Raw genomic sequence first — 26,902 nt, 5'->3', positions numbered from 1 at the left:
TTAGGTAAGGTCAAAGCAACATGTATTTCAAAAAATATCATGTATTGGCAATAGCACACATTGCCTAACATCCATGGTGCATAACATAGACTGGAAAATATGTTACCGTTCTCTGAGCACGGTTCTTTGGTGTGAAACACACAAATACGTATGCAAATCTCAATTTAAGTTATGTATGGTTTTTAGCTTAACTCATTGTTTGTAGTGTAATTCATTCCCAATAAGAATTTGAATATCTTCCAGATGAACAAATTGATGTGTGAATATAGGACCTAAAACTGATATATTTCTTAAAAAGAACAATTTAATTTTGGAATATTCTTTACCTAAAATTGCTGATTTCTTAATCTTAAAATTGAATTTTGTTGAAGATTTAAAAAATGGACTGACAATATCAGCAAATTCATAAAGACACAAATGACCTAGGACAATGGTCATAAAATGTGTTGCTACTTGTTCGATCAATGAAATAAACTCAGTTTGGCTTCAAAGTACATAGACATTTTAGCTTTCAATTATCTGGAATTGAGCTGTTAGCATTTGAACTTTTATTGATATTTCTTTCACACATTAGCTAATAATGGCTAAATAAGGGGGATTTTGTTGGTTTTTCTAGAATATGAAAGTTCATAGAGCTTTGTTTTATTGGAGTGTTCTAACAGTTTGAAAGGAAGTTTATTTGCAAATGGCATATAAGTCAGGAAAGGCATTAAACTAGAATCAGGGTTAGGATGACAGAAGAGGACAAGACCCTTATTGAGGTTTCCATTATTATTTTAGAAGTACTATAAATGATGAGGACAATGGAGAGCCCGATATTGACATGGAAGCACCAAGAATACCTCCCACAGTAGAATATAAATGATTTTTAGATTATTCACTTCTCATTAATCAGGATTTGATAATCACACAATTAGTTCACTTTTATAAATTAATAATTTCAAACTTTAGACTTTATTTATAATGATAATTTTTATACTTTTATTACTTAGAAAATAATTTATATTTTTCCGTCATTTAAACAAAGAGTAGGCCTGAGTCTCATGCCTTTTGCACAGCTTTTACCTTCAAAGAAAGTTCTCTGGGTAAGAGAGGCAGGAAATATGGGGAAACTGCAAATTAACAGTCTACATATATCTAATATGAACAGTCTGTAAGATATTCCTTTTCTTTCATTTTACTGGGATTGTAACGGTAAGATTTGTTCTGGTATTCAACCAAAATAGACAGAATTGGGTATTCTATTTTTAGGAAGTAAATACTTTCTTGAACATAATATGAGAAAATTTCTTCATTCATCAGATGAAGACTAATATAGATATATCCCTGTACAGAGCTACTGTCTTCATCTTTTATTAAGAGCCAAACCAGGTCTTATCTAAATGACAAAAAATATTACAGCTAACAAAAGCAAAAGTGGTGCTTTTATCAAGGAAACCAATATTTTAAAGGTTAATTTAGATATATAACTGGAAAGACATTTATTAGCATGCTGAAAATAACACTGATGACACTCAGAATATACCTGGTCTTTTACTTAACAGAGAACCATGGCATCCAGGTAACCAGTTCCAACTTTTCCTACCATTGATTTTATGGTTTTCTAAACAATTATCTTTTTCCCTAAGTGGGCTAGAAACTCTTTCATTTGAAAGACCTGAGTTTATCTAATGGCACCTATAAATAGGCTCATATAAAAATGTAGTAAATTGCGACAAATACATTGGCACCACAGGAAGTAAGCTCTGGAGTTGGATGTGAACATAATAATATTGCTGTCACCAAAAAGGGGGAGAACTCTACTGGCAGAAAATGTCCCTTAGCATCCTTTGAGATGTACTGGGTGTGTATGAGAGTCACAAACTTAGTGGCTCTTCATCCCTTTATTTATCCCAATTGACTTCTAGCTGTAATAGCAATTTATTTTTAAAGAAAAATGTATCAATCTGCCCGGATTGCTGAACACAGTCCTGGAATGAAGATGTTCTAATTGCTTTGGCCACTATTATTCCTCTTATTTCCTGTACCTTAAAACAAAACAAACAGACAAAACCAGGCAGTTTGCTGAGACTTCCACCATAGGAGCCAAGCTGCCCCACTAGTTGGACTATACAGCTTTCATGAAACTGTCAATAGACTGTGATGCACTTCCAAATGTCCTGCCAGTCCACTCACTCCAAACATAGCTCTATGTTCAATTAATATTTATATTAGAGACGGACAGCATTTGGAAAATGGGAAAATATTGGCTTTGTTAAGTACTTAGATGCAAGGGGTATGAGAAGATAAATGCTTTTTTCCCCTTCTCTTACTCGCAAGGAAAGAAAAATAATTAAATTCACTGGCAAAATTGGACTCATAGTAATTTTTGCAAACATAGAGATACACAGGTAAAACTAAGAAAATGAAAACAATTTAGTAAGTTCTAAATAATGAAGACCTGGTGTTAATTCAGAAATATTCTGAAATATATTTTAATTTATTTAGGTAGAGGCTGCATCCACTTGATCCTTTTTACATTTTCCTACTTATTGGAGAATTTGCCTTGAAACCATGTATATTTTTTGTTGTATTATCTTTGCCTTATTTTTTAAAATGCCATGAATTATTGTAAAATAATGCTTTGAAAGGGGGGAGTACAATATCCATTTATGAGAAACAAAAGTATTTTTAATGTAAACATTGCTTTCTACTACATCAGAGAAAATAAAAACTGGAAATCACAATCAAGGTTTACTTAGAAGCTAAGATTGTTTAGATAATGAGCAGGTCTGTATATAGTACTGAAGGAAGAATCATAACAAACAGTGTGGGAAAGAAATGGACACCAACTATAAAATATGGTATTGGTTAACAGTTTTTCATCTGGGAGATATGCACCCAGAATTCATTGTTAGCAAAAGTTACTAGTGAAAAAACATTCTTTGCAGCATCCTCATTTAACTGGCAATAAAACTATATCAGATTATCATTTAAATTAGAATAGGTAGATGATTGGCTGTCCATCGACCTCCATGCAAATGAATCATCATTCTCTTACTGGGCTTGGAGAGAACTACCATGTATAAAAATGGTGATTAAAATATAACTTTATAAAAATGTTTCCCTTTTCCTTTTTTTTAAAAAAGAGTTTACTATCTACAGAAACAAAAAAAATCTTCATATTTACATCAAGATAACTATCATGACATATATAATAATATGAAATAAAATATTGAAAGTGAGTATCAACTTTTTAAATAGAGGTTTGGCTCACAGCATAAACAAGTGTAGATAAACAAACAAACCAAAACAAAACAAACAAAAAAAAGACTTTCAATAATAACCCAATCCTCAAACAATCTCTCTATAATCTCCCCTGCCAGAAGAAGCATGACTGACAATGGGCCAGATTGCCAATGGAAGCTACCCCAACAAACAGCGTGTGGAACACCACAATAGGGGTTGTCAGTGGGACCTTCACCCCTGAAAGACAAACTACAACAGTTGCCAAGAATCAGGCTTTTCCTGTGTCAACACAAAAACCCTGGGTTGAAATATTCTCCTTCATCTCTTGCTATATAACCCAGAGTGATTTTTCTGTTTCCTTTTCTTTTCTTTCTCTACCACATATTTTGCAGCAAATTAAGAAGACACAGGCAATCACGCTGAAGTACAAGTTCCCAAGCCTTCTCTGGCATCATTTAGAATTCTAACATGATTAAAAGACCTGACTCCAGCTCTTTCCTAGGTGTTTATATATAAAGAATGCCATCCCCTTAAATTGTGATTTGATCTTAGTTGAGTGACATCCATACTCATAGATAGCTCCTATACACTCATTAGGCAAGTAGACTGGAAAATGCCTCAGTCTTCCGGGTTTGAGGCTGGTGATAGAGCTCCTTCAAGTGGTGCATAGCAGTAATGTAATACCAAACATGTGGCCCTCTCACCCAGCCCTTGAGTGCCCTCCATCTGCAAAAGGCCCTTTATTGAAGCTAAATGGAGGAGGGCATTTGGAATGGCTGCCTCCCAAAGACACTCCAAAGTGAACTTCCTTCTGTTTGTTCACATGTACTCAGTCATTTGCTACAGCTATTCTATGAGTTACTGAAACCACAAAAATCTCTTTACACATGAACACACATGCACACAAGCACCCTCTCAAACCGTTCCCTTCTGTCTCTCTTTCACACACACACACACACACACACACACACAGTGTTGGCAGGATGTATCAGAATTCAAATAATGCTCTGGAACTTTCATCCCTCAGTACTAAGAGCAAAAGCTGCTTAGTTGGTAACCTACATTTCCTGCACTGTTTCCTTGCTAAGCCACACCATCTCCTTTGTGATTTGGTTTCCTTTATGATTTATTATATCACAGTGACCACTATATATCATGATAAATGTTACTAAATTGTGGAGCCAGCAATCCTGGCCTTCAGTGTGTATGTGTGTGCGTGCATGGGTGTGAATATGTTTTACATGTATCTATGTGGGAGCTTATATACACACACACATATATATTCTCTCCTTAGAAAATCCTTAGAAGCTGGTGTTGCAATGTGAAAGCTTCTTTGAGCAAAAAGTTTTTAACAATGTACCTCACTGTAAAAATATACACACAAAATGCGAAGAATCCCAAAATGCAATAGCCATTTGCCCATCTTCTCAAATTTCTACAGTGTTGTGTCTAAATGTTGTGCTGGCTTGAAGAGAGTCTTTGACAAGTCAATCTGTTTGGAAACACAGCCCATTCTATCCATTGTCACTGGTCTGGCTTTTGGATTGGTATCTCCTCCCCTCTTGGTTTCCCTTTCTCTTCTTCTTCTTCCTTGATAGCCTGGATCTGTTCTGAAGAGTGCGACTGAGGTGTCTGGTCCAGGGATTGATTTTCTATGCCCACCAGCCGTTGCTCCTCTTCAATGACTTTCTTCCACATCTTGTGGTTCTGTAAGAGGTGCTGAGTTATTTGGCAGTAGATTTTTCTCCTTTTGAAAGTCTTCTTTTCTAAAATAAATAAAATAAAATACACCAAATCAGACTACTTAGTTGTGTGCTGAGCACATGAATGTTATCTCTTTTCAGATAATTAAGAGGACTTAATCCATAACCTTGGTTTGTATATTATAATAATGCAGTTTTGGAGAATGGGGAAAAAAGAGGAAGATGGCAATAATCATTAAAATATCACTGACAACTAGGAACAGTATTTAATATTTGGCAATGTCCAGTGCAAGATTCTGCTTATATCTTGGTATTATTCTCATTACATTCAGGCTCTCAAGACTTTCCACATAGATCATTGAAATAACTTCTTGTTAGTCTGTCTCTGTCAATCAATTTAATTCACAAACATCTACAAGACTGACATATTTAAAGATGGTTTTGATGTTCCTCATCTGCTTCATGTGGGCTAAAAAATTAATTTCAGGCTGGGTGCGGTGGCTCACGTCTGTAATCCCAGCACTTTGGGAGGCTGAGGCGGGCGGATCACGAGATCAGGAGATTGAGACCATCCTGGCTAACACGGTGAAACCTTGTCTCTACTAAAAATACAAAAAATTAGCCGGGTGTGGTGGCGGGCACCGGTAGTCCCAGCTACTCAGGAGGCTGAGGCAGGAGAATGGCGTGAACCCAGGAGGCGGAGCTTGCAGTGAGCTGAGATCGTGCCACTGCACTCCAGCCTGGGCGACAGAGCGAGACTCCATCTCAAAAAAATAAAAATTAATTTCAAAGTGTAGTTAACTACACTTAACTACTCTGCTTTTCTTATTTTTAACACACCTACACTGAACTCATATTTTCAAGCTGGTATTGCCTATCCTGAAATGTTCTTTGCAACCACTTGAGAGTATATATTCATTCATTTTTTAAAGACTCCATCAGATTTCACTGAATTCTTCTAAGAAATAATCTCTTTCTTCTAAATTCCCATGATACTCCATATGTAACTCCTAGAGTATATACTGTTTCTGTTTTTATTTTTTCCTTTTTCTTCTCCTTATCTGTATCTCTTCTTCTGGTAACTGTGCATCCAAAATCATTTAGGGGGAACTTTTTCCCCTACCTTCAATTATGTGGTTCTAGAAAAGGTTGTTAAATTCTACTTCCTCCCTCACAACCGGTCTACAAAATTGTATCACAGTGACTGGCCAATGGGTGTGTGTGTGGCCCAAGTCGGGCTTGAGTCCTCCCCTGAGATATTTCTCATTTGCACAGAATGAATGTCGGTTTGAGAGGTGTAATTGGAGATCCTTTCTCCTTTGCTTATGCATTTGGCATGAAGTGAACTTAGAGCTGGCTATAGTTCCAGCTTCAAGAAGAAAGCAAGACTGAAAGAACAAGCTGTTAGGCAGGTGAGGCAGAGACAAAAGCAGGAACAAGTAAGCACTGATAATAGCCAACATCATGTTTACATGAACCAATAATGTTCTCTTTTTGTATATACTCATTCCATTGGAATTTTATAACTTCTAACAAAAAAAAGTTCTACCTTAGCATACCTCCTTTAAGAAACTTATCTTGGAGGGTGTCTTCAAGAAGGTAGGCTAGAGGCATCTGGTACTTGCCTCCTCCACAGAGAAGAACCAATGGAGTGAGTAGGTAATCAGACTTATCACCTAAAATATAATTTTGAATTCAACAGAGAAATTACAGGAAATGCCTAAGGTAAGGAAGAAGAGAGAAGTAAGGCAGCCTGCTCAGCTAGGATCATTTATGAGCCTGGAGAGGCTCGCTAAAATATGAGGAAAGATTAAGTGAATGAATCCAGCCATCCACATTCCCACCATGGACTCCTGCAGTCCTAGCCATGGGGGAGTCTGTCAACCCATGTGGTCTCTGAAACTGATACAGAGCGCTGCCTGGAAATCATGTGATGGCATTGCTTCAGAGAGGGAGCTCACACCAGGACCCACACATCCACCAAGTCCTGAGCAGCTTAGGAGAGGCACATGTGGCCCACTGCTGCCACCACTGGGGTCTAAGGACTGATTCACATCACATCTCTGTCCCCAGCAAAATTTTACAACAGCCTTCCACTAATAACCACACTCTAAGCCACTGAAGGAATCATAGATACTATTGATACTGTTTACAGTCAAATAAATTATAGAGACTACACTACTGCCTGCACCCAAAATCAAAGCCAAGGAACTTTACCCAACTGGCAGCATAGCTACACCTTTAAGAAAAAGTTTCCCTGACAAAAGATAATTTAATAAATCAGCTGTAATCTCAGCACTTTGGGAGGCTGAGACAAGTGGATTCACGAGGTCTGGAGATTGAGACCATCCTAGCTAACATGGTAAAACCCTGTCTCTACTAAAAATACAAAAAATTAGCCAGGCATGGTGGCGGGCACCTGTAATGCCAGCTACTTGGGAAGCTGAGGCAGGAGAATTGCTTGAATCCGGGAGGCGGAGGTTGCAGTAAGCCAAGATGGCGCCACTGCACTCCAGCCTGGATGACAGAGCGAGACTCTGTCTCAAATGAAAAGAAAAAAAACATTTAGAACAAGCAACTGCTACACCAGATACACAGGTATCACTGCAAAGACACAAGAGATGTGAAAAAGCAAGAAAATATGACACCTCCAAAGGAATAAAATAATCCTCCAGCAACAGATTCCAATGAATAAGAATTTTTTGAAATCCCAGATAAATAATTCAAAATAACAATATTAAAGCCTATCTCAGTGAGATAGACTAGAACTCAGAAAAACAATTCATAATATGAATGAGAAATTTACTAAAGAGACAGGTATGAAAAAAAAAAGAACCAAAGAGAAACTCTGGAATGAAGAATTCATCGAAAGAAATACAAAATACATTCAAAGGTTTTAACAATAGACTATATCAAGTTGAAGAAAGAATCAGAATTTGAAGACAGGTCTTTTGACATAACCCAGTCAGATGAACACTAAAAACATAAAACATAATAATAATGAACAAAGCTTGCATGACATATTTGAATTTTCAGTGTCCCAGAAGGTGAAAAGAAAATGAAAGAAACAGAAAACCTGTTTAACAAAATTATAGGTGAAAACTTCCGAAGTCTAACAAAAAGAGACTTAGACATCTAGATGCAGGAAGCTCAGAGAAACACAAATAAAATTCAAGGTCTTCTCCATGGTGCACTGTAGTCAAACTTTCAAAAGTCAAAGATGGCCAGGCGCGGTGGCTCACACCTGTAATCCCAACACTTTCGGAGGCCAAGATGGGCGGATCACGAGGTCAGGAGATTGAGACCATCCTGCCTAACACGGTGAAACCCCGTCTCTACTAAAAATACAAAAAATTAGCTGGGCGTGGTGGCATACACCTGTAGTCCCAGCTACTCGGGAGGCTGAGGCAGGAGAATGGCGTGAACCCAGGAGGTGGAGCTTGCAGTGAGCCGAGATCACGCCACTGCACTCCAGCCTGGGTGACAGAGTGAGACTCCATCTTAAAAAAAAAAAAAGTCAAAGACATAGAGAGTTCTAAAAACAGCAAAAGAAAAGTATCTAGTAACTTATAAGGAAACTCCCATCAGACTAAGATTCCTCAGCAGAAATCTTTCAGGCTAGGAGATAATGGGATAATATATTCAAACCACTGAAAGAAAAAACCATATACCCAGCCAAGTTGTCATTTATAAATGAAGGAAAAATAAAGTCTTTTCTCACAGAAGCAAAGCTCAGAGAATTCATCACCACTAGACCAGCACTACAAGAAATACCTAAGGGAGGCCGACATGTGAAAGCAAAAGGATGATATCTATCATTATGAAAACACTTGAAAGTGTAAAACCCACTGGTAGAGCAAACACAAATAAGGAAATGAAAGGAATCAAATGTTAGCACTACAGAAAACCACCCAACTGCAATGATAAACAATAAGAGCGAGAGAGAGAAAGGAACAAAAGATATACATAACAATTATAAATCAATTAACAAAATGACAGGAATAAAGACTCAGATATCGATAATCACCTTGACTGTAAACAGACTAAGATTTCCACTCACAAGACATAGAATGGGTGAATTGATTAAAAAACATGACTTAATTATGTGCTAAGAAACTCATCTCACCTGTACACAGATACAGACTAGAAGTAAAAGATAGAAAAGACAGATATAGACTAGAAGTAAAAGACAGAAAAATATACTTCATGCAAACAAAAGCAAAAAAGAAGCAAGAGTAGCTATACTTATGTTAGATGAAACATAAATTAAGTCATTATAAAAAATGACTTAAGAGGACACAGTCATTATATAATGACAAAGAGATCAATTCAGTAAGAGGATAGAATAGTTCTAAACATATATGCACCAATACCAGAGCAACCAGATACTAAACCTGATCTTAGCCAAAAGGCTGAGAAGCAGTATCGCACCCAGATATACGCAAAGCAAATATTAATAGATCTAAAGGGAGAGAGACACTTCAACACAAAAATAGTTGAGGACTTCAACATCCCACTCTCAGAACTAGACAGCTCATCTAGAGAGAAAATTAATAAATAAACATTGGATTTAAACTACATTTTAGGCCAATGGACTTAACAGATATTTACAGAACATTTTGTTGAACAGCTACAGAGTACTCATTGTCAGCACATGGAACTATTCTCCAGGATAGACCAGATGCTAGGACACAAAACAAGTCTCAACACATTTTTTAAAAATCTAAATCATATCAAGTTTCTTCTCAGACCACAATGAACAAAACTAGAAATCAATAACAAGAGAAACTTTGGAAACTGTATAAATACATGAAAATTAAAAAAAAAATTGTTTCTGAATGACCTTTGGGTCAAAGAGAGAATTAAGGAATAAATAAATTTCTTGAAACAAATGAAAATGGAAAAACACAAAGTATTAGTCAAAAGGAAGTTTAATGCAATAAATATCAACAACAAAAAACTAAAAATATTTCAAATAAGCAACCCAATAATGCACCTCAAGGAACTTGAAAAGCAATAACTAGGCCACAAAGTAGTAGAATAAAATAAATAATAAAGATAAGAGAACTAAATAAAATGGAAATTTAAAAAGTACAATGTATCAAGGAAACAAAAAGTTGGTTTTTCGAAAAGATAGACAAAATGAATAAGCCACTAGCTAGACTAACCAAGAAAAAAAAGACCTCCAAAAATAGAATCAGAAATGAAAAAGGAGACATTATAAATGATACCACAGAAATACAAAAGAGTATCAGAGACTATTTTGAACTAGTATGTATTAGCAAACTAGAAAACCTAGATGAAATGGATAAATTCCTGGACACATATACCAAGATTGAATCAGGAAGAAATAGAAAACCTAAAAAGACCAATAATAAGTAATCAGATTAAATCAGCAATAAAGACTCCCAACAATAAAAAGTCCAGTACTGGGTGACTTCACATAAAAATGCTTTTTCGCATCTATCTTCTCAATATATGCAGAACAAGCATTTGAGAAAATTCAACATCACTTCATGATAAAAACTAAAAATACTAGGAAGGAACATGCCTCTACATAATAAACACTGCACATAATAAAACCACAGCTAATACCATATTGAATGTGGAAAGTTGAAAGCCTTTCCTCTAAGAACTAGAAAAGGACAAGGTGCTCGCTATCACTGCTGCTATTCAAAATTGTACTAGAAGTCCTACTCAGAGCAATCAGGCATCCAAATTGGAAAACAGGAAGTCAAATTGTTCCTCTTTGTAGATGACATAATCCTCTATCTAGAAAAACCTAGACTCCACCAAAAAACTCTTAGATATGATAAATAAATTGAGTAAAGTTGCAGGATACAAAAATCAATATACAAAAAAATCGGTAGTATTTCTATATACCAATGATGAACTAGCTGACAAAGAAATTAAGAAGGCAATCCCTTTTACAATAGCTAAAAAAAATTAGAAATAAATTTAACCAAGATGGATAAAGACCTCTACATGGAAAACTACAAAAATCTGATGAAAGATGTTGAAGACAACACAAACGAATGCAAAGACATCCCATCATCATGGATCTGAAGTATTAATACTGTTAAAATGACCATTCTGCCCAAGCAATGTATGGATTCAGTACAATCTTCTTTTTAAAATACCAATATATTATTCAAAAAAACAGAAAAACAATTCCAAAATTTCTATGGAACCAAAAAAGAGCTTGAATAGCCAAAGCAATCCTGAACAAAAAGAACAAAGATGGAGGCACCACACTACCTGACTTCAAAATACGCTACAGGGGTATAGTAAACAAAACAGCATGGTGTTAGTATAAAAATGGACACATAGACCAATAAAACAGAGACTCTAGAACCAAATGCATGTATTTATAGCCAACTGATTTATGACAAAGGTGCCAAGAACATATATTGAAGAAAGGACATCTTTTTTAATAAATGGTGCTGGGAAAATTGGATATTCACATGCAGAAGAATGAAACTAGACTCCATTTCTCACTATATACAAAAATCAACTCAAGATAGATTAAAGACTTAAGTAAGACCAAAAACTATAAAACTGTTAGAAGACAACATAAGGGAAGTTCTATAGGACATTGACCTAAGCAAAGATTATTATGATTAAGACCTCAAAAACCCAGGCAACAAAAACAAATATAGACAAATAGGACTAAACTAAAAATGAAAACCTTCTGTATAGCAAAGGAATCAATATAGTGAAGAGAAAATCTATAGAATGGAAGAAAATATATGCAAATTGTCCATACAACAAGGGACTAATACCCAGAATATACAAGAAAATCAAGCAACAGTTAAAAAACAAAAACAAAAAATTCTATTAAACAGTGGGCAAGGACATGAATAGACATTTCTCAAAAGAAGACATACAAATGGCCAATAGGTATATGAAAAAATGTTTAATATCACTAATCACCAGGAAAATGCAAATCAAAAACACAATGAGATATCATCTTACCCCAGTTAGAATGGCTATTACTAAAAACAGAAAAACAACAGATGCTGGCAAGGATGTGGAGAAAAGGGAACTCATAACACTGTTTGTAGGAATATAAGTTGGTATAGCCACTGTGGAAAACAATATGCAGATTTCTCAAAACCTCAAAAGAGAACTACCATACGATCTAGCAATCCCACTACTGGGTATTTATCAAAGGAAAAGAAATTAGTATATTAAAAAGATAATTGCACCCCCATATTTATTGCAGCAATCTTCACAATAGCAAAGATATGGAATCAACCTAAGTGTCCATCAACTGATGAATGGATAAAGAAAATGTGGTATACATACACAATGGAATAATATTCAGATATAAAAAGAATAAAATTATGCCATTTGCAGCATCATTAATGGAACTGGAGATCACTATGTTAAATGAAATAAGTCTAGCAAATAAAGACAAATATCTCATGTTCTCACTCTTATGTGGGAGCTAGAAAAGTTGATCTCATGGAAGTGAGAGTAGAATGACAGACATCAGAGGCTGAGAAGGGTGTATGGTTGGGGGTTAGGAGGAATGAAGAGATATTGATTAATAAGTACAGACATACTAGTTAGAATAAATAAGTTCTTCGATAGCAGAGTAAGGTGATTATTGTTAACAATAATGTATTGCATACTTTAAAATAGTGGGAAGAGGGGACTTCCCAACACATAGAAATGATAAATATGGCTGGGTGCAGTGGCTCATGCCTGTAATCCCAGCACTGTGGGAGGCCGAGGCGGATGGATCACTTGAGGTCAGGAGTTTAAGACCAGCCTGGCCAACGTGGTGAAACCCCATCTCTACTAAAAATACAAAAATTAGCTGGGCATGGTGGCATATGCCTGTCCTAGCTACTTGGGGGGCTGAGGCAGGAGAATCACTTCAACCCAGGAGACGGAGCTTGCAGTGAGCTGAGAATGTGCCACTGCACTCCAGACTAGGCGACAGACTGAGACTCGGTCTCAAAAAAAAAAAAAGAAATAATAAATACTCGAGGTGATGGATATTTAATCATTACACATTCGATGTATATAGCAAAATATCACATGTGCCCCACATAAATATGTGCAAATATATGTTGATTAAAAATACAAAAAGTTGCATATTACATAAGACAGGTAAATGCAAATGAAAACTATAATATAAGAGCACTCTATGCCTACTTGGAATAGCTAAAATGATAATGACTATAAAAAATCAAGTGTAGACAAAGAATTTAACAATTAGAACTAATATATTGCTTATAGTAATGTAGATTTTTTACATCTACTTTGGAAAATTATTTGCTTCTGTCTATTAATCTGAATAAATGAGTACCCCACTTAAAAAAAAAAAGCTCAGATCTTATTCTTATATATTCTAAATAGTTTCTCTTCTAGACTATAGGGTCTTTGAGGGAGCCTTGGACAAACCTGTACAGATCTTATACATCAGCAAATACACATTTAAAAAAGAAATACATTACATTTTCTTTGACCAAATGATTCAAAGTTTTTGACATGCAAATATTAACAATAATTTTCACAGAATTTCATCCTTTAATTGAGGAAAAATAATAAACCCAATTTAAACAGAAAAAAATATAAGATATTTTAAAGAAGACTATTTAATGTCAGCATTCACTATTGAGGCTTCTAATTCCTTATCTATTTATGAATCACCTGATATGTACCAAATGTCCTCAGTTCTCGTGACCCTCTGACAGACAAGATAAATATGATGCTTGGCAGCAGCAGGCTTTTACTTTAGTAGGAAAATAGTGAACAAGCAGGTACATTTATACTGAGTCTTATGCAGTCTTTGGAAGTCAGCAGAAAGGGAGGGAGATGGCCCAGTTGGTACAATATTGTATGAAGGTGGTGGCTGGATTAGGACAGGGGTAATGAAAATGAAGAAAAGTCAATAAATATGAGATATATTTATATGGGAGAATCAACAGGACTTGGCAACTCATTAGAGGTAGGGAATTAAGAGGGAGGAATCAGAGACAACCCTGTTTTCTGGCCTAAGCAGTTGAGTATGTTGGTAAGATGTACTGAGAAAGGGAAGGTTGGATGAGGAGTATATTTGAGGGTGTGTTAGTCAATTTCACACTGCTGATAAAGACATACCTGAGACTGGGTAATTTACAAAGAAAAAAGAGGTTTAATGGACTCGAGTTCCACATGGCTGGGGAGGTCTCACAAACATGGCAGAAGGCAAAAGGCATGTCTTACATGGTGTCAGGCAAAAAGAGAATGAGAGAGCCAAGCAAAAGAGGAAACCCCTTATAAAATCATCAGATCCATGACTTATTCAGTACCAGGAGAACAATACAGGGGAAACTGCCCTCATGATTCAAGTGTCTCCCACTGGGTCCTTTCCACAACACATGAGAATTATTGGAGCTACAATTCAAAATGAGATTTGGGTGGGGACACAGCAAAACCATATCAGAAGAAAATGAATAGAGGTATTCTGGACATGAAGTGTCTGAAAGACCTCTGAGTAGAGAGGTAAAGTAGGCAGCTGGTAGATATCTTAGAAGAGAGGTCTGTTCTTTTCCAAGCAACCAGAATATCATTTAACTCTCAGTACCTTCATCTAAGTGATGATTTTAGACTTCAGCCAAGAGTTCAGAAGTTCAGCTAAGATCCCCCCATTAGACTGTGAATTTCCCTGGTGTATTAGTCCATTCTCATGCTGCTATAAAAAACTGCCCAAGACTGGGTAATTTATAAAGGAAAGAGGTTTAATTGACTCACAGTTCCACAAGGCTGGGGAGGCCTCAGGAAACTTATAATCATGGTGGAAGGTGAAGCAAACATGTCCTTAATTCACATGGTGGCAGGAAGAGAGAAGTGCCAAGCAAAGGGGGAAAAGTCCCTTACAAAACCATTAGATCTCATAAGAACTCATTATAACAAGAACAGAAGCATGACAATAACCACCCCCATGATTCAATTACCTCCCACTAGGTCCCTCCCACAACACATGCAGATTATTTAAACTACAATTCAAGATGAGATTTGGGTGGTGACATAGGCAAATCATATTATTCTGCCCCCGCCCCTGCCAAAACTAATATCCTCACATTTCAAAACACATTCTTGCCTTTCCAAAAGTCCCCCAATGTCTTAACTCAATCCAGCATTAACCCGAAAGTCCAAGTCCAAGGTCTCATCTGAGACAAGGCAAGTCCTTTCTGCCTATAAACCTGCAAAATCAAAAGCAAGTTAGTTACTTCCCAGATACAATGATGGTACAGACACTGGGTAAATACAGTCATTCCAAATGGGAGAAATCTGCCAAAACAAAGGGGCTATAGGCCCCATGCAAGTCTAAAATTCAAAAGGGCAGTCGTTATACCTTAAAGTTAAAAAATGATCTCCTTTGACTCCATGTCTCACATCCAGGTCAAACTGATGCAAGAGGTGTACTCCCACAGCCTTGGGCAGCTTTGCCCCTGTGGCTTTGCAGGGAACAGCACCTCCCCTCCAGCTGCTTTCACAGGTTGGCATTGACTGCCTGTGGCTTTTCCAGGTGCACAGTGCAAGCTGTTGGTTGATCTACCATTCTGGGGTCTGGAGGACAATGGCCCTCTTCTTACAGCTCCACTGGGCAGTGCACCAGTGGGAACTCCATGTGGTGGCGCCAACCCCACATTTCCCTTCCATACTGCCCTAGCAGAGGTTCTCCATGAGGGCTCCACCCCTGTAGTAAACTTCTGCCAGGACATCCAGGCATTGCCATACATCCTCTGTAATCTAGGCGGAGGTTCCCAGACCTCAATTCCTGTCTTCTGCACACCACAGACCTAACACAATATGGAAATTGCCAAGGCTTGGGACTTGCACCCTCTGAAGCCACAACCTGAGCTGTACATTGGCCCCTTTCTGCCATGGCTGAAACAGCTGGAACTCATGGCACCAAGTCCCCAGGCTGCACACAGCAGAGGGTCTGAGGCCTGGCCTGTGAAATCATTTTTTCCTCCTAGGCCTCTGGGTCTATGATAGGAGGGACTGCCGCTAAGGTCTCTGACATGCCCTGGAGACATTTTCTCCATTGTCTTGGTGATTAACATTTGGCTCCTTGTTACTTATGCAAATTTTCTGCAGCCCACTTGAATTTCTCCTCAAAAAATGGGTTTTTCTTTTCTATCACATCCTCAGGTTGCAAATTTTCAGAATTTTTATGCTCAGCTTCCCTCTTAAACATGAGTTCCAATTCCAAACCATGTCTTTCTGAATACATAAAACTGAATGCTTTTAATAGCACCAAAGTCACCTCTTGAGTGCTTTGCTGCTTAGAGGTTTCTTTGGCCAGATATCCTAAATCATCTCCCTCAAGTTCAAAGTTTCACAGACCTCTAGGACTAGGGCAAAATGCCACCAGTCTCCTTGCTGAAATAAAGGGGCTACAGGCCCCATGCAAGTCTAAAATTCAATAGGGCAGCCATTAAACCTTAAAGTTCAAAACTGATCTCCTTTGACTCCATGTCTCACATCCAGGTCAAAATGATGCAGGAGGTGTTCTTCCACAGCCCTGGGCAGCTTTGCCCCTGTGGCTCTGCAGGGTAAGCAAAACAAGAGTGACTTTTACTCCAGTTCTCAACAAGTTCCTCGTCTTCATCTGAGACCACCTCAGCCTGGAGTTTATTGTCCATATCACTATCAGCATTTTGGTCAGTGCCATTCAACAAGTCTCTAGAAGTTCCAAACTTTCCTACATTTTCCTATCTTCTGAGTCCTCCATATTAGTCCATTTTCATGCCACTGATAAAGACATACATACCCAAGACTGGGCAATTTACAAAAGAAAGAAGTTTATTGGACTTACAGTTTCACATGGCTGGAGAGACCTGACAAGCATGGTGGAAGGCAAAGAGGGGCATCCTATAGTGTTGGGCAGCTCTGCCCCTGTGGCTTTACAGGATACAGTCTCCCTCATGGCTGCTTTCATGGGCTGGCATTGAGTGTCTGTGGCTTTTCCAGGCACACGGTGCCAGCTGTTGGTGGATCTACCATTCTGGGGTCTGGAGGACAGTGGCTCTCTTCTCACAGTTCCACTAGGCACTGCCCCAGTAGTAACTCTGTGTGGTAGCTCTGACCCTACATTTCCCTTCCACACTGCCCTAGCAGAGGTTCTGCATGACAGCCCCACCCCTGCAGCAAACTTCTTCCTGATCATCCAAGCATTTCCATACACCCTCTGAAATATAGGCGGAGGTTTCCAAACCTCAGTTCTTGACTTCTGTGTACTCACAGGCTCAACACCACGTGGAAGGTGCCAAGGCTTAAGGCTTCCACCCTCTCAAGCAACAGCCCAAGCTGTACCTTGGCCTCTTTCAGTGACAACTGGAGTGGTTGGGATGCAGGGAACCAAGTCCCTAGGCTGCACACTGCTCAGGGACCCTGAACCCAGCCCATTAAACCACTTTTTTCTCCTAGGCCCCTAGGCCTGTGATGGGAAGGGCTGCCATGAAGACCTCTAACATATACTGGAGACATTTTCCCCATTGTCTTGGGGATTAACAGTTGGCTCCTTATTACTTACGCAAATTTCTGCAGCTCGCTTGGATTTATCCTCACAAAATGGGATTTTCTTTTCTATTGCATTGCCAGACTGCAAATTTTCTGAATTTTTATGTTCTGCTTCCCTTATAAAACAGAATGCCTTTAAGAGCACCCAAGTTGCCTTTGAATGCTTTGCTGCTTAGAAATTTCTTCCACCAGATACCGTAAATCATCTCTCTGAAGTTCAAAGTTCCACAAATCTCTAGGGCAGGGGGATAATGCTGCCAGTCTCTTTGCTAAAACAGAACAAGAGTCACATTTGCTCCAGTTCTCAACAAGTTCCTCATCTCCATCTGAGACCACCTCAGCCTGGACTTCATTGTTCATATCACTATCAGCATTTTTTGTCAAAGCCATTCAACAAGTCTCTAGAAAATTCCAAACTTTCTCACATTTTCTTTTTTCTTCTGAGTCCTCCAAACTGTTCCAACCTCTTCCTGTTACCCAGGTGCAAAGTCGTTTCCCATTCTTAATTGTCTTTTCAGCAGCACCCAACTCTACCAGTACCAATCTACTGTATTTGTCCATTTTCATGCAGCTGACAAAGACATACCTGAGACCAGGCAATTTACAAAGGAAAGAGGTTTAATGGAGCACTCACAGTTCCATGTTGCTCGGGAAGCCTCACAATCGTGCAGGAAGGCAAGGAGAAGCAAGTCACATCTTACATGGATGGCAGCAGCCAAAAAGAGAACTTGTGCAAGGGAACTCCTCTTTTTAAAACCATTAGATCTTGTGAGACTTATTCACTATCACAAGAACAGCATAGAAAAGACTTGCCACCATGATACAATTATCTCCCACTGGGTCCCTCCACAACACATGGGAATTCAAGATTAGATTTGGGTGGAGACACAGCCAAACCATATCACCCTCCAATCTCCAGGAAGTTCCAAACTTTCTCTCATTTTCCTGTCTTCTTCTGAGCCTTCCAAACTGTTCCAACCTCTGCCTGTTACTCTGTTCCAAAGTTGCTTCCATAATTTTGGGTATCTTTATATCAGCACTTCTGGTACCAACTTACTGTATTAGTCCATTTTCACACTGCTATAAAGAACTCCCAAGACTGAGTAATTTACAAAGAAAAGAGATTTAATTGACTCACAGGGCTATGGGGGCCTCAGGAAATTATAATCATGGTGGAAGGGGAAGCAAACATCCTTCTTCACATGGTCACACAAAGAGAGAAGTGCCAAGGAAAGGGGGAAAAGCCTCTTATAAAACCAGCAGATCTTGTGACAACTCACTTACTATCATGAGAACAGTAGCACGGGGGTAACTCCCACTATGATTCGATTACCTGCCACCGGGTCCCTCCCACAACACATGGGGATTATGGGAACTACAACAATTCAAGATGAGGGTTGGGTGAGAACACAGCCAAACTGTATCACCTGGTATATAGACTTTTCTCTTTTCTTTTGTGTATATGTAATATCTGTGAAGACCTAGACTTTAGTAAAGCATTCAGTAAAAGTTTACTAAATGAATAATTTTCTCTCTATTTTCTAGTTTTTGTTCCACATTTCCAGGTAAATGATGAAGTATTGATAAGTGGTAAAAATAAAACTAATACGAAAAAGTGGTCTACAGGAGATGCTGATCTAATTGAGACTGCATTAAAGAGTTAATAGTTCATGCTGGCTGTGGTGACTCATGCTGCCTGTAATCTTAGCTACTTAGGCTGAAGAAGGAGGACCACTTGAGGTCAGGGGTTCAAAACCAGCCTGGGAAACATAGTGAGGCCCTGTTTCTACAGAAATAAATAAAGTGAGACTGCTGTCTCTACAAGAGTAAATAAACAATTAAGATAAACAGTACAAGTTAGCAGGAAGCTCAAAAGGGATATTTGGGTCTATTTAATGAAGTAGATATGACTTACTCTGGGAGCAAGAAAAAAAAGAAGAAAAGTATTAATAATAGCACAATAATGAAATTAAAAAAAGCCAATTTCTATGGGGGTGACAAAGAAACTTGGAGGTCATCTACCAACATCTTTGTGGAAGGGCTAGTCATTCTTTTAACAGTCTTATTATGATACACTGCAGAAATTTCTTGTACTTTACAAAACAATAAAATTAATTTTTAAAACATAGTGCAGAAAAAGGACATTAAATTATCTTGAATTAATTTTGAAGCATACAGACACAGAATGACAATTATTAAATTGAATGAGTGCTGAGGGAGATGAACACAGGCAGAGTCAAAAGAAAAAAAATTTATGATATTCATAATTTCTTCATGAGATGGACTCAAACTAACTGGCAAATACTTTCCAGGATACTTTGGAAACAAAGATCAATTAAGCTCAGAGCTTGCCTTAAAGGAGTTTATAGTCTCCCTGAAAGAGTGCCAAGAAGACAAAAACTGAAATACATGTGCTATGTTTTATGACAGACATATTCTTGTGACCAAGATGGGCTTGCCATTTCTCTCAGTTTGACTCTATTTTAGACTTCTAGACTATAGGACCCTGACCTCTCTCTTGTTAGAGCATTTACTTTAGAAAACCTGTAATAGCAAATTATTTCTCTTCCCTCTGGAATATAGGTAAATCTCTCCCAGCCTCTAATTAGCTTTATAATCTTACAAAATAAAATTTAAATTTTAAAATTTAAAAAAGATTTAAATGAAGGAAGGATGGAAGGAAAGAAGAAACGTAGGCCAGCAGGCAGGCCTATCTCCTAGTCTCTGTTGGGAGGTAGAAGCCTAACTTTAGTAAGTACCAATTAACAGGTGGCTTAATCATACTAGCCAATTCTCCCATAACATCTTCCAGCACTTTTTCACTAGCTCACAGCAGCATTTAACAATTTTCCCACCTTTTGCTTCAACAGAGTTCAATCTGTCTCCCCTATTGCTATAGTCTTGAATGAAGCCTTCGTTGCCATTTTTAACAAATGTCAGGTGCAATTTCTCTTTGATACATCAAACCATGGCAACATAAAAGACTCAAACTGTGGAAAATTAGGTAGAATTTTTTTTTTTTTAAAGGACCTGGTACCTGGGCTGGATGTAAGTAATGAAAATTAAATACACTGGGTGAAAAGGGGCTAGCAGTATTCCAAGCAAAGTTTGAAGAACTGGGAAGTAGGCAAAAGTGTATGGGGCACAGGCCATGACCCCCTATGTCAATTCTCCCATTTGAAAGCTTCCTAACGAGGGCAGTAGATATAATTGAAATTTAAATAAATTCGAATTCTTTCTATAAAAGTCAATAAAATACATTAATACATCAGATTTTTTTAAAGCAAATTAAAAATTACTCTTCTATCTCTACTTGTCTATTTTTACTTTGTTTTTGTTATAAATCAAATTCTGTTGAGAAATGTTGAAATGTTAATATATTTTTTAAGCTAATCCTTTCAATCAAGAGAGTTACAGAGGACCCCTGTCTGAAGAACAGGTTTGAATCACAGTTGTAGCAAACACTCTTCAGTTTAAGGTGATTATTTCATCTTAAAGTTATACACATTGATGGCAGTGCATTCATAGGGAAGAAGCTAACAAAAGCTCAATTTTCCTCTTTTTTTCCTTCCAGGGCAGTCCCCATGAGAGCAGCTGTTCTCTTATTAATACTGTTAAATGTTAGCAATAAACCTCTCTGGAATTATACTGAATAAGACGGTGACGTAGAAGAAAGTTTGTACCAAATAAATTTGCATAGATTAGAGCCTGCAGGTGGTCTAAAACATGCCTGTATTGGGAGCCAAATTGTTCTGTACTGGAACCTTTTGAAAGGAGAACAAAGAGCCTTTCATTGCTCCAATTCTAAATGCAGCTTAGCACTTCATTAGAAACCTCTTAGTTCGCTGTAGGAATCTTTCAGATTTAATTATAAGGTGGGATAAAAACCTTCTTTTCCTAGGATACCATATTGAAACATTTTATTCTGTGTTTCCTGGGACATCTCCAAGTTTTACAAACTACAGAAGTTATCTGTGCATATTTATTTTTTTCTGAAACCTAAGTATTAGGCAAAGTCAAGGTAACCATTTTAGCCAATATGAATTCTGAGATTAAAATTACTAAGAGCCAAAAGCACTGAAGTTAAAAATTAAGAGACCTAGGTTCCCTTTCTGGTTCTACAACCTTGCAACGTCATTTAAATTTCTGAGCCTTAGTTTAATCTTTTGTAAAGTGAGGTGGCTAAACTGATAAGCATTGATTCCCCCTTCATTTCTAAAATTCCATTACTCTATGTGGCCAATATTTAGTAAATACTAATGTTGCTCCATATTTATCATTTTCTTGGTTGTAAAGAAATACTTTAGAGATAATATTTCCAAAGCTACAGTATCAAATCATTGTGGATGGGATATTTTTAAATTGTAGTATAATGTGGTCAGTTAACTTTTGGAAGGCATGAGCAAACAGAACCCAAAAAACTCTTATTCCCGCTTTAGTGAACTTGATAAAAATGGGAAGGTATGACAACCCAACCCTACAGAACAGAAAGAAATGGAATATGTGGTTGTAGCATTTGCTGCTAAAGGCTAGGTTGACAAGTTGAGCCTGTTAAATCTCCTGGCCTGGGTCCTTCAATTCCCAATGCCTGGATCTGTGCGTCTGTATTTTCCATGTGTTTGAGTTTAAATAGCAGTAAGTCAGGGCCCCTGAGAACAAAGCTTTTCCAGAGGCTAAGCCGACAATACCTTCATTCAGTGGAAAAACTGTCTTATTCTTAGTAAGACAGCAAACTACCTGGCTCTTTGAAATGAAAACAAACAAAAAGAGAAAACTAATCCATGTTTATTAAGTGAAAAAATGAATGAATAACCCATGAATTCCAAGTCTTGGCTTCTAGCTCTGAATCCCAAGATTAGTACAAATTTTCTAATGGAAGTCTTTTTATTTGCATCAGATAAATGAAATATAATTACTTTGACAGTAGCATATTGAAGAAAAACAACTTTTATTTTCCCCATTCTACAAAAAATAATTAACAGGCCAGATCTGACCTAAAACTCAATTTGCAAAATTCTACCTCATAAGTTCACAATTGATAATGACTTCTTTATGTTTGCTTATGTGTGCCTACAACAAGGTGCTTATATGAGAGCAAAATGGATCAGTAGAAGGTTAATTTCCTTACAAGATGGTTGGAATGAACCAAGTTGTGCATCATCCTGACTGTGATAAAAATAGGCACAAAATGATCAGAATGTCTTTCATTGGTTGTATTTTTGGTAAGAACTTTGAGAATATTAAGATTGTACTTTATCTGTAAAGGTAGACAGAAATCACATACTATGTTCTTAGGAACAGTATTTGTGCAATGTCATTGCAAGGGTCATGGATTTTTACTAATTATGCTATTAGTCACTATTTGTTTCATGACAGGATAAATAGGAGAGTAGCTTTAGAGGCATAAATAAAAATGATTTTATAGTCGATTAAGCTAAATACGTTAGATTGGCCACATGATGTACTCCAGCCAATTACCAGATGTGATAGGTTGTCATTGTCACTGTTGCTACTGCCCTGGTCCAAAGTCACAGTCATTTCTCACTTGGATAATTTCAATGGTCTCCTAGCTGATCGCCCTATGTCTATTCTTGCTCCCTTCTCAACCCCAAGCATATTCTCAATAGAGCAGCTGAAGCAGTCTAGTTAAAATGTAAGTTGAGTCTACTAACTCTTCTGTTCAAAACCACTGACGATTTCCCATCTTACTCAGAGTAAAAGCCACAACCCTTACCGTGACCCATGGAGTCCTACCTTCCAAGCTGGTCCAGGCTGACTTATTTGTTGTTGCTGTTCGGCTGTTTTGTTTCGTTTTAGGCTTTTAGCACCTGAAACCATGGTTTTTAGTTTCTGTCTCCAGTGATAAGCAGAACAGAGGGATGAGGAAGGGGCTTTACTGGCCCAACCAGAAACAGAAACTAAGAACCCATGACTGTATTCTCTCCCTTGGACAGCTTGGTTCCCGGCTGCCTCTGTCTTGCTGCTCCAGCTATCCCAGTTCTCCTGCTGCTCCCTGAACACCCCACCCAATGTACACCCCCGGACTTTTGCGCAGGTTGCTTTCTCCTCTCTTTGGAATCCTCTTTCCACATACAGCCCCAGGGAGCACTCCCTTACTTCTTGCAGGTCTTTTCTTTTTATTTTTACAAATCTTTCCCTTCTTTACATCTTTCCTATCCCTGGATATCTTACCTAAAATTTTAACCTATCTCTATAACATTTCATATCTCCCTCCTTTTATTTTTACTCTCATATTTCTCAGTATTTATCACTACAGTAAATAATACTGTATTTAACATACTATAGATATACTCACTTGTTTTGCTTATTGTCTACTGATCCCACTAGAATGTACTTCTATAAGGGCAAGGATTTTTCTTTTTGTCTCTTTTTCCCCACAACTCTATCTCTAGTACCTGGAAGGATGCCTGGCACAGAGTAGGTGCTCAATAAATGTCTGTTGAATGAACAAATGAATACTACCTCCTATCTATTCACATGGAGTTCCCCTAACCAAGCCAATAAAAACGTATGATTGGTCTTTATGGTAACTGAAATTCTTTCACTTTTAAATTGCTAACATAACCTGAAGCGGCTGGGCGCGGTGGCTCACGCCTGTAATCCCAGCACTTTGGGAGGTGGAGACAGGCAGATCACAAGGTCAGGAGATCGAGACCATCCTGGCTAACATGGTGAAACTCCGTCTCTGCTCAAAATACAAAAAAAAAAAAAAAAGCCAGCTGTAGTGTTGTGCACCTGTAGTCCCAGCTACTCAGCAGGCTGAGGCAGGAGAATGGCATGAACCTGGGAGGCGGAGCTTGCAGTGAGCTGAGATTGCGCCATTGCACTCCAGCCTGGGTGACAGAGCAAGATTCCGCCTCAAAACAAACAAACAAACAACAACAACAAAAAAACAGATACCCTGAAGAATAGACTTCAACTCCTTATTATTATTATTTTTTAACTTCATGACGGAAAAGATATCTTTGTATCATATGTATTATTATTATAGATTCCATAGTCTGGAATTTCTATTATTATGATATTGGGGAAGGGAGCTATCCGTAATCAAACTCTGCAAATGATGTTTAGACTTGAAGTAGTGTGTATTTCATGAGAAGCATAAAATTCATCTAAAGTAAGAAAGCAATCCCAGGGAAAACACATTAGAACTAGGTTTTAGAACTTACTTGGAGATTCATTATTTTCACAGGTTTCCTCTTCATTTGGTGCTACTGCTTCTTCCTCCTCTTCTTCTGGGTCATCAGTATCTCCTGACTCATCGCTGTCTTCCACCCATTTTCCTGGCATTAGTCCTGCTGAATCATAGGAGTTGCACAGAGGCCCCACAATGTGAGAGATGAAGGATTCCTGAAGGTTGGCCAGCTGAGGAGCAGAACGATCCATGAAGGGGCTTATGGGTAATCCAAGGCTGGCCTCTTCATCACCCTAGAAATAAAATACAAGTGAAGTCAACATTCACCTGGCATCTGAAATTTGTAAATATGCAAAACCCCAGGCATTAATGCACAAACTTCTTTACTTGACAGCTAAAAAGGATCCTATCTCAAGTGCTAAGATTCCTACAGAAACACTGTTGCTAATTAGTACTTTTGTGAACTTGAGGTTTTTGCTTTTTATCAAGGAGAAACACAGAAAGTCTAAATTCTAATGTATAAGTAGATGATATTTTTATCACACAAATCAGTGTCTTTTATATGAGAATATAAATGCACGAAAATGCAATGGTGAGGCTGGGCGCGGTGGTTCACGCCTGTAATCCCAGCACTTTGGGAAGCCAAAGTGGGCAAATCCAGACGAGCCTGGCCAACATGGTGAAACTCCATCTCCATTAAAAATACAAAAAATTAGCTGGGTGTAGTGGCAGGTGCCTGTAATCCCAGTTACTTGGGAGGCTGAGGCAGGAGAATCACTTGAACCCAGGAGGCGGATGTTGCAGTGAGCTGAGATCGTGCCACTGCACTCCAGGGTGACAGAGTGAGACTCCGTCTCAAAAAAAAAAATGCAATAGTGAGAACAATTTTTAAAAAATATATAAATGTAGCCTATTTTCCTTTTTTGCTTTGGCTTCCAGAAAGCTTTAAAGAATTTATTGCTCAATTCAAGGGGTTACCTTATCCCAGATTTTGTTTGAATTTTAATATATCTCCTGTGATTGTGTGGTTTCTGATATTCTTATTTATCTGTATGTTTAATAATATTACTGTACAAATGTTTTATTTTGAAGTGCTTCAAATGTTTCTGAGGAAAAAAGGGAGATTTTTAACCAGCAGTTACCTAGCAAAATTAATAAAGGAAATATCCCAAAACATCAGCAACAATTATGCCTAGGAAGTGGTATTATTATACATGAATTTTCCCTTTAATTTACATTTTTTTGCATTTCCATATTTCGAGAATATGAATCAATCCCAGTCTTAGGAAAGGCAATACATTATTTTTTAAAAGCACAAACCTTTCTCCCATTCTGTAGGTTACCCGTTCACTCTGATGGTAGTTTCTTTTGCTGTGCAGAAGCTCTTTAGTTTAATGAGATCCCATTTGCCAATTTTGGCTTTTGTTGCCATTGCTTTTGGTGTTTTAGACATGAAGTCCTTGCCCATGCCTATGTCCTGAATGGTACTGCCTAGGTTTTCTTCTAGGGTTTTTATGGTTTTAGGAGAAAATTTTTGCAACCTACTCATCTGACAAAGGGCTAATATCCAGAATCTACAATGAACTCAAGCAAAGCTACAAGAAAAAAACAAACAAGCCCATCAAAAAGTGGGCAAAGGATATGAACATACACTTCTCAAAAGAAGACATTTATACAGCCAAAAGACACATGAAAAAATGCTCATCTTCACTGGCCATCAGAGAAATGCAAATCAAAACCACAATGAGATACCATCTCACACCAGTTAGAATGGCAATCATTAAAAAGTCAGGAAACAACAGGTGCTGGAGAGGATGTGGAGAAATAGGAACACTTTTACACTGTTGGTGGGACTGTAAACTAGTTCAACCATTGTGGAAGACAGTGTGGCGATTCCTCAGGGATCTAGAACTAGAAATACCATTTGACACAGCCATCCCATTACTGGGTATATACCCAAAGGCTTATAAATCATGCTGCTATAAAGACATATGTACAAGTATGTTTATTGTGGCACTATTCACAATAGCAAAGACTTAGAACCAACCCAAATGTCCAACAATGATAGACTGGATTAAGAAAATGTGGCACATATACACCATGGAATACTATGCAGCCATAAAAAATGATGAGTTCACGTCCTTTGTAGGGACATGGATGAAGCTGGAAACCATCATTCTCAGCAAACTATCGCAAGGACAAAAAACCAAACACCGCATGTTCTCACTCATAGGTGGGAATTGAACAATAACACATGGACACAGGAAGGGGAACATCACACACTGGGGAC

The 26,902-nt window shown here is 37.8% G+C and overlaps 1 protein-coding gene across 7 annotated transcripts in view; it reads right to left on the bottom strand.

Annotated features, from left to right (window-relative positions):
• Positions 1-953: 953 nt before the first annotated feature.
• Positions 954-26,902, bottom strand: part of PDE3A (phosphodiesterase 3A) — a 306,681-nt gene continuing 280,732 nt past the window's right edge. For 6 of the 7 annotated variants that reach the window (XM_054443419.2, XM_054443421.2, XM_054443422.2 and 3 more), the window contains exons 15-16: positions 24,647-24,905; positions 954-4,994 (exon numbers count right to left, since the gene is read on the bottom strand). In XM_054443419.2, the coding sequence (XP_054299394.1) occupies positions 4,753-4,994; positions 24,647-24,905 (501 nt within the window). In that variant the 3' untranslated portion in view covers positions 954-4,752. Of the gene's footprint in view, positions 4,995-14,647; positions 16,483-24,646; positions 24,906-26,902 lie in introns of those variants that run through there. The other variant, XM_054443424.1, reaches the window with a different exon arrangement.

Source organism: Pongo pygmaeus, chromosome 10 (assembly GCF_028885625.2).
Source record: "Pongo pygmaeus isolate AG05252 chromosome 10, NHGRI_mPonPyg2-v2.0_pri, whole genome shotgun sequence".
In the NCBI taxonomy this organism is placed as follows: Eukaryota; Metazoa; Chordata; class Mammalia; order Primates; family Hominidae; genus Pongo; species Pongo pygmaeus.
This window is presented reverse-complemented; position numbering and strand designations above follow the sequence as displayed.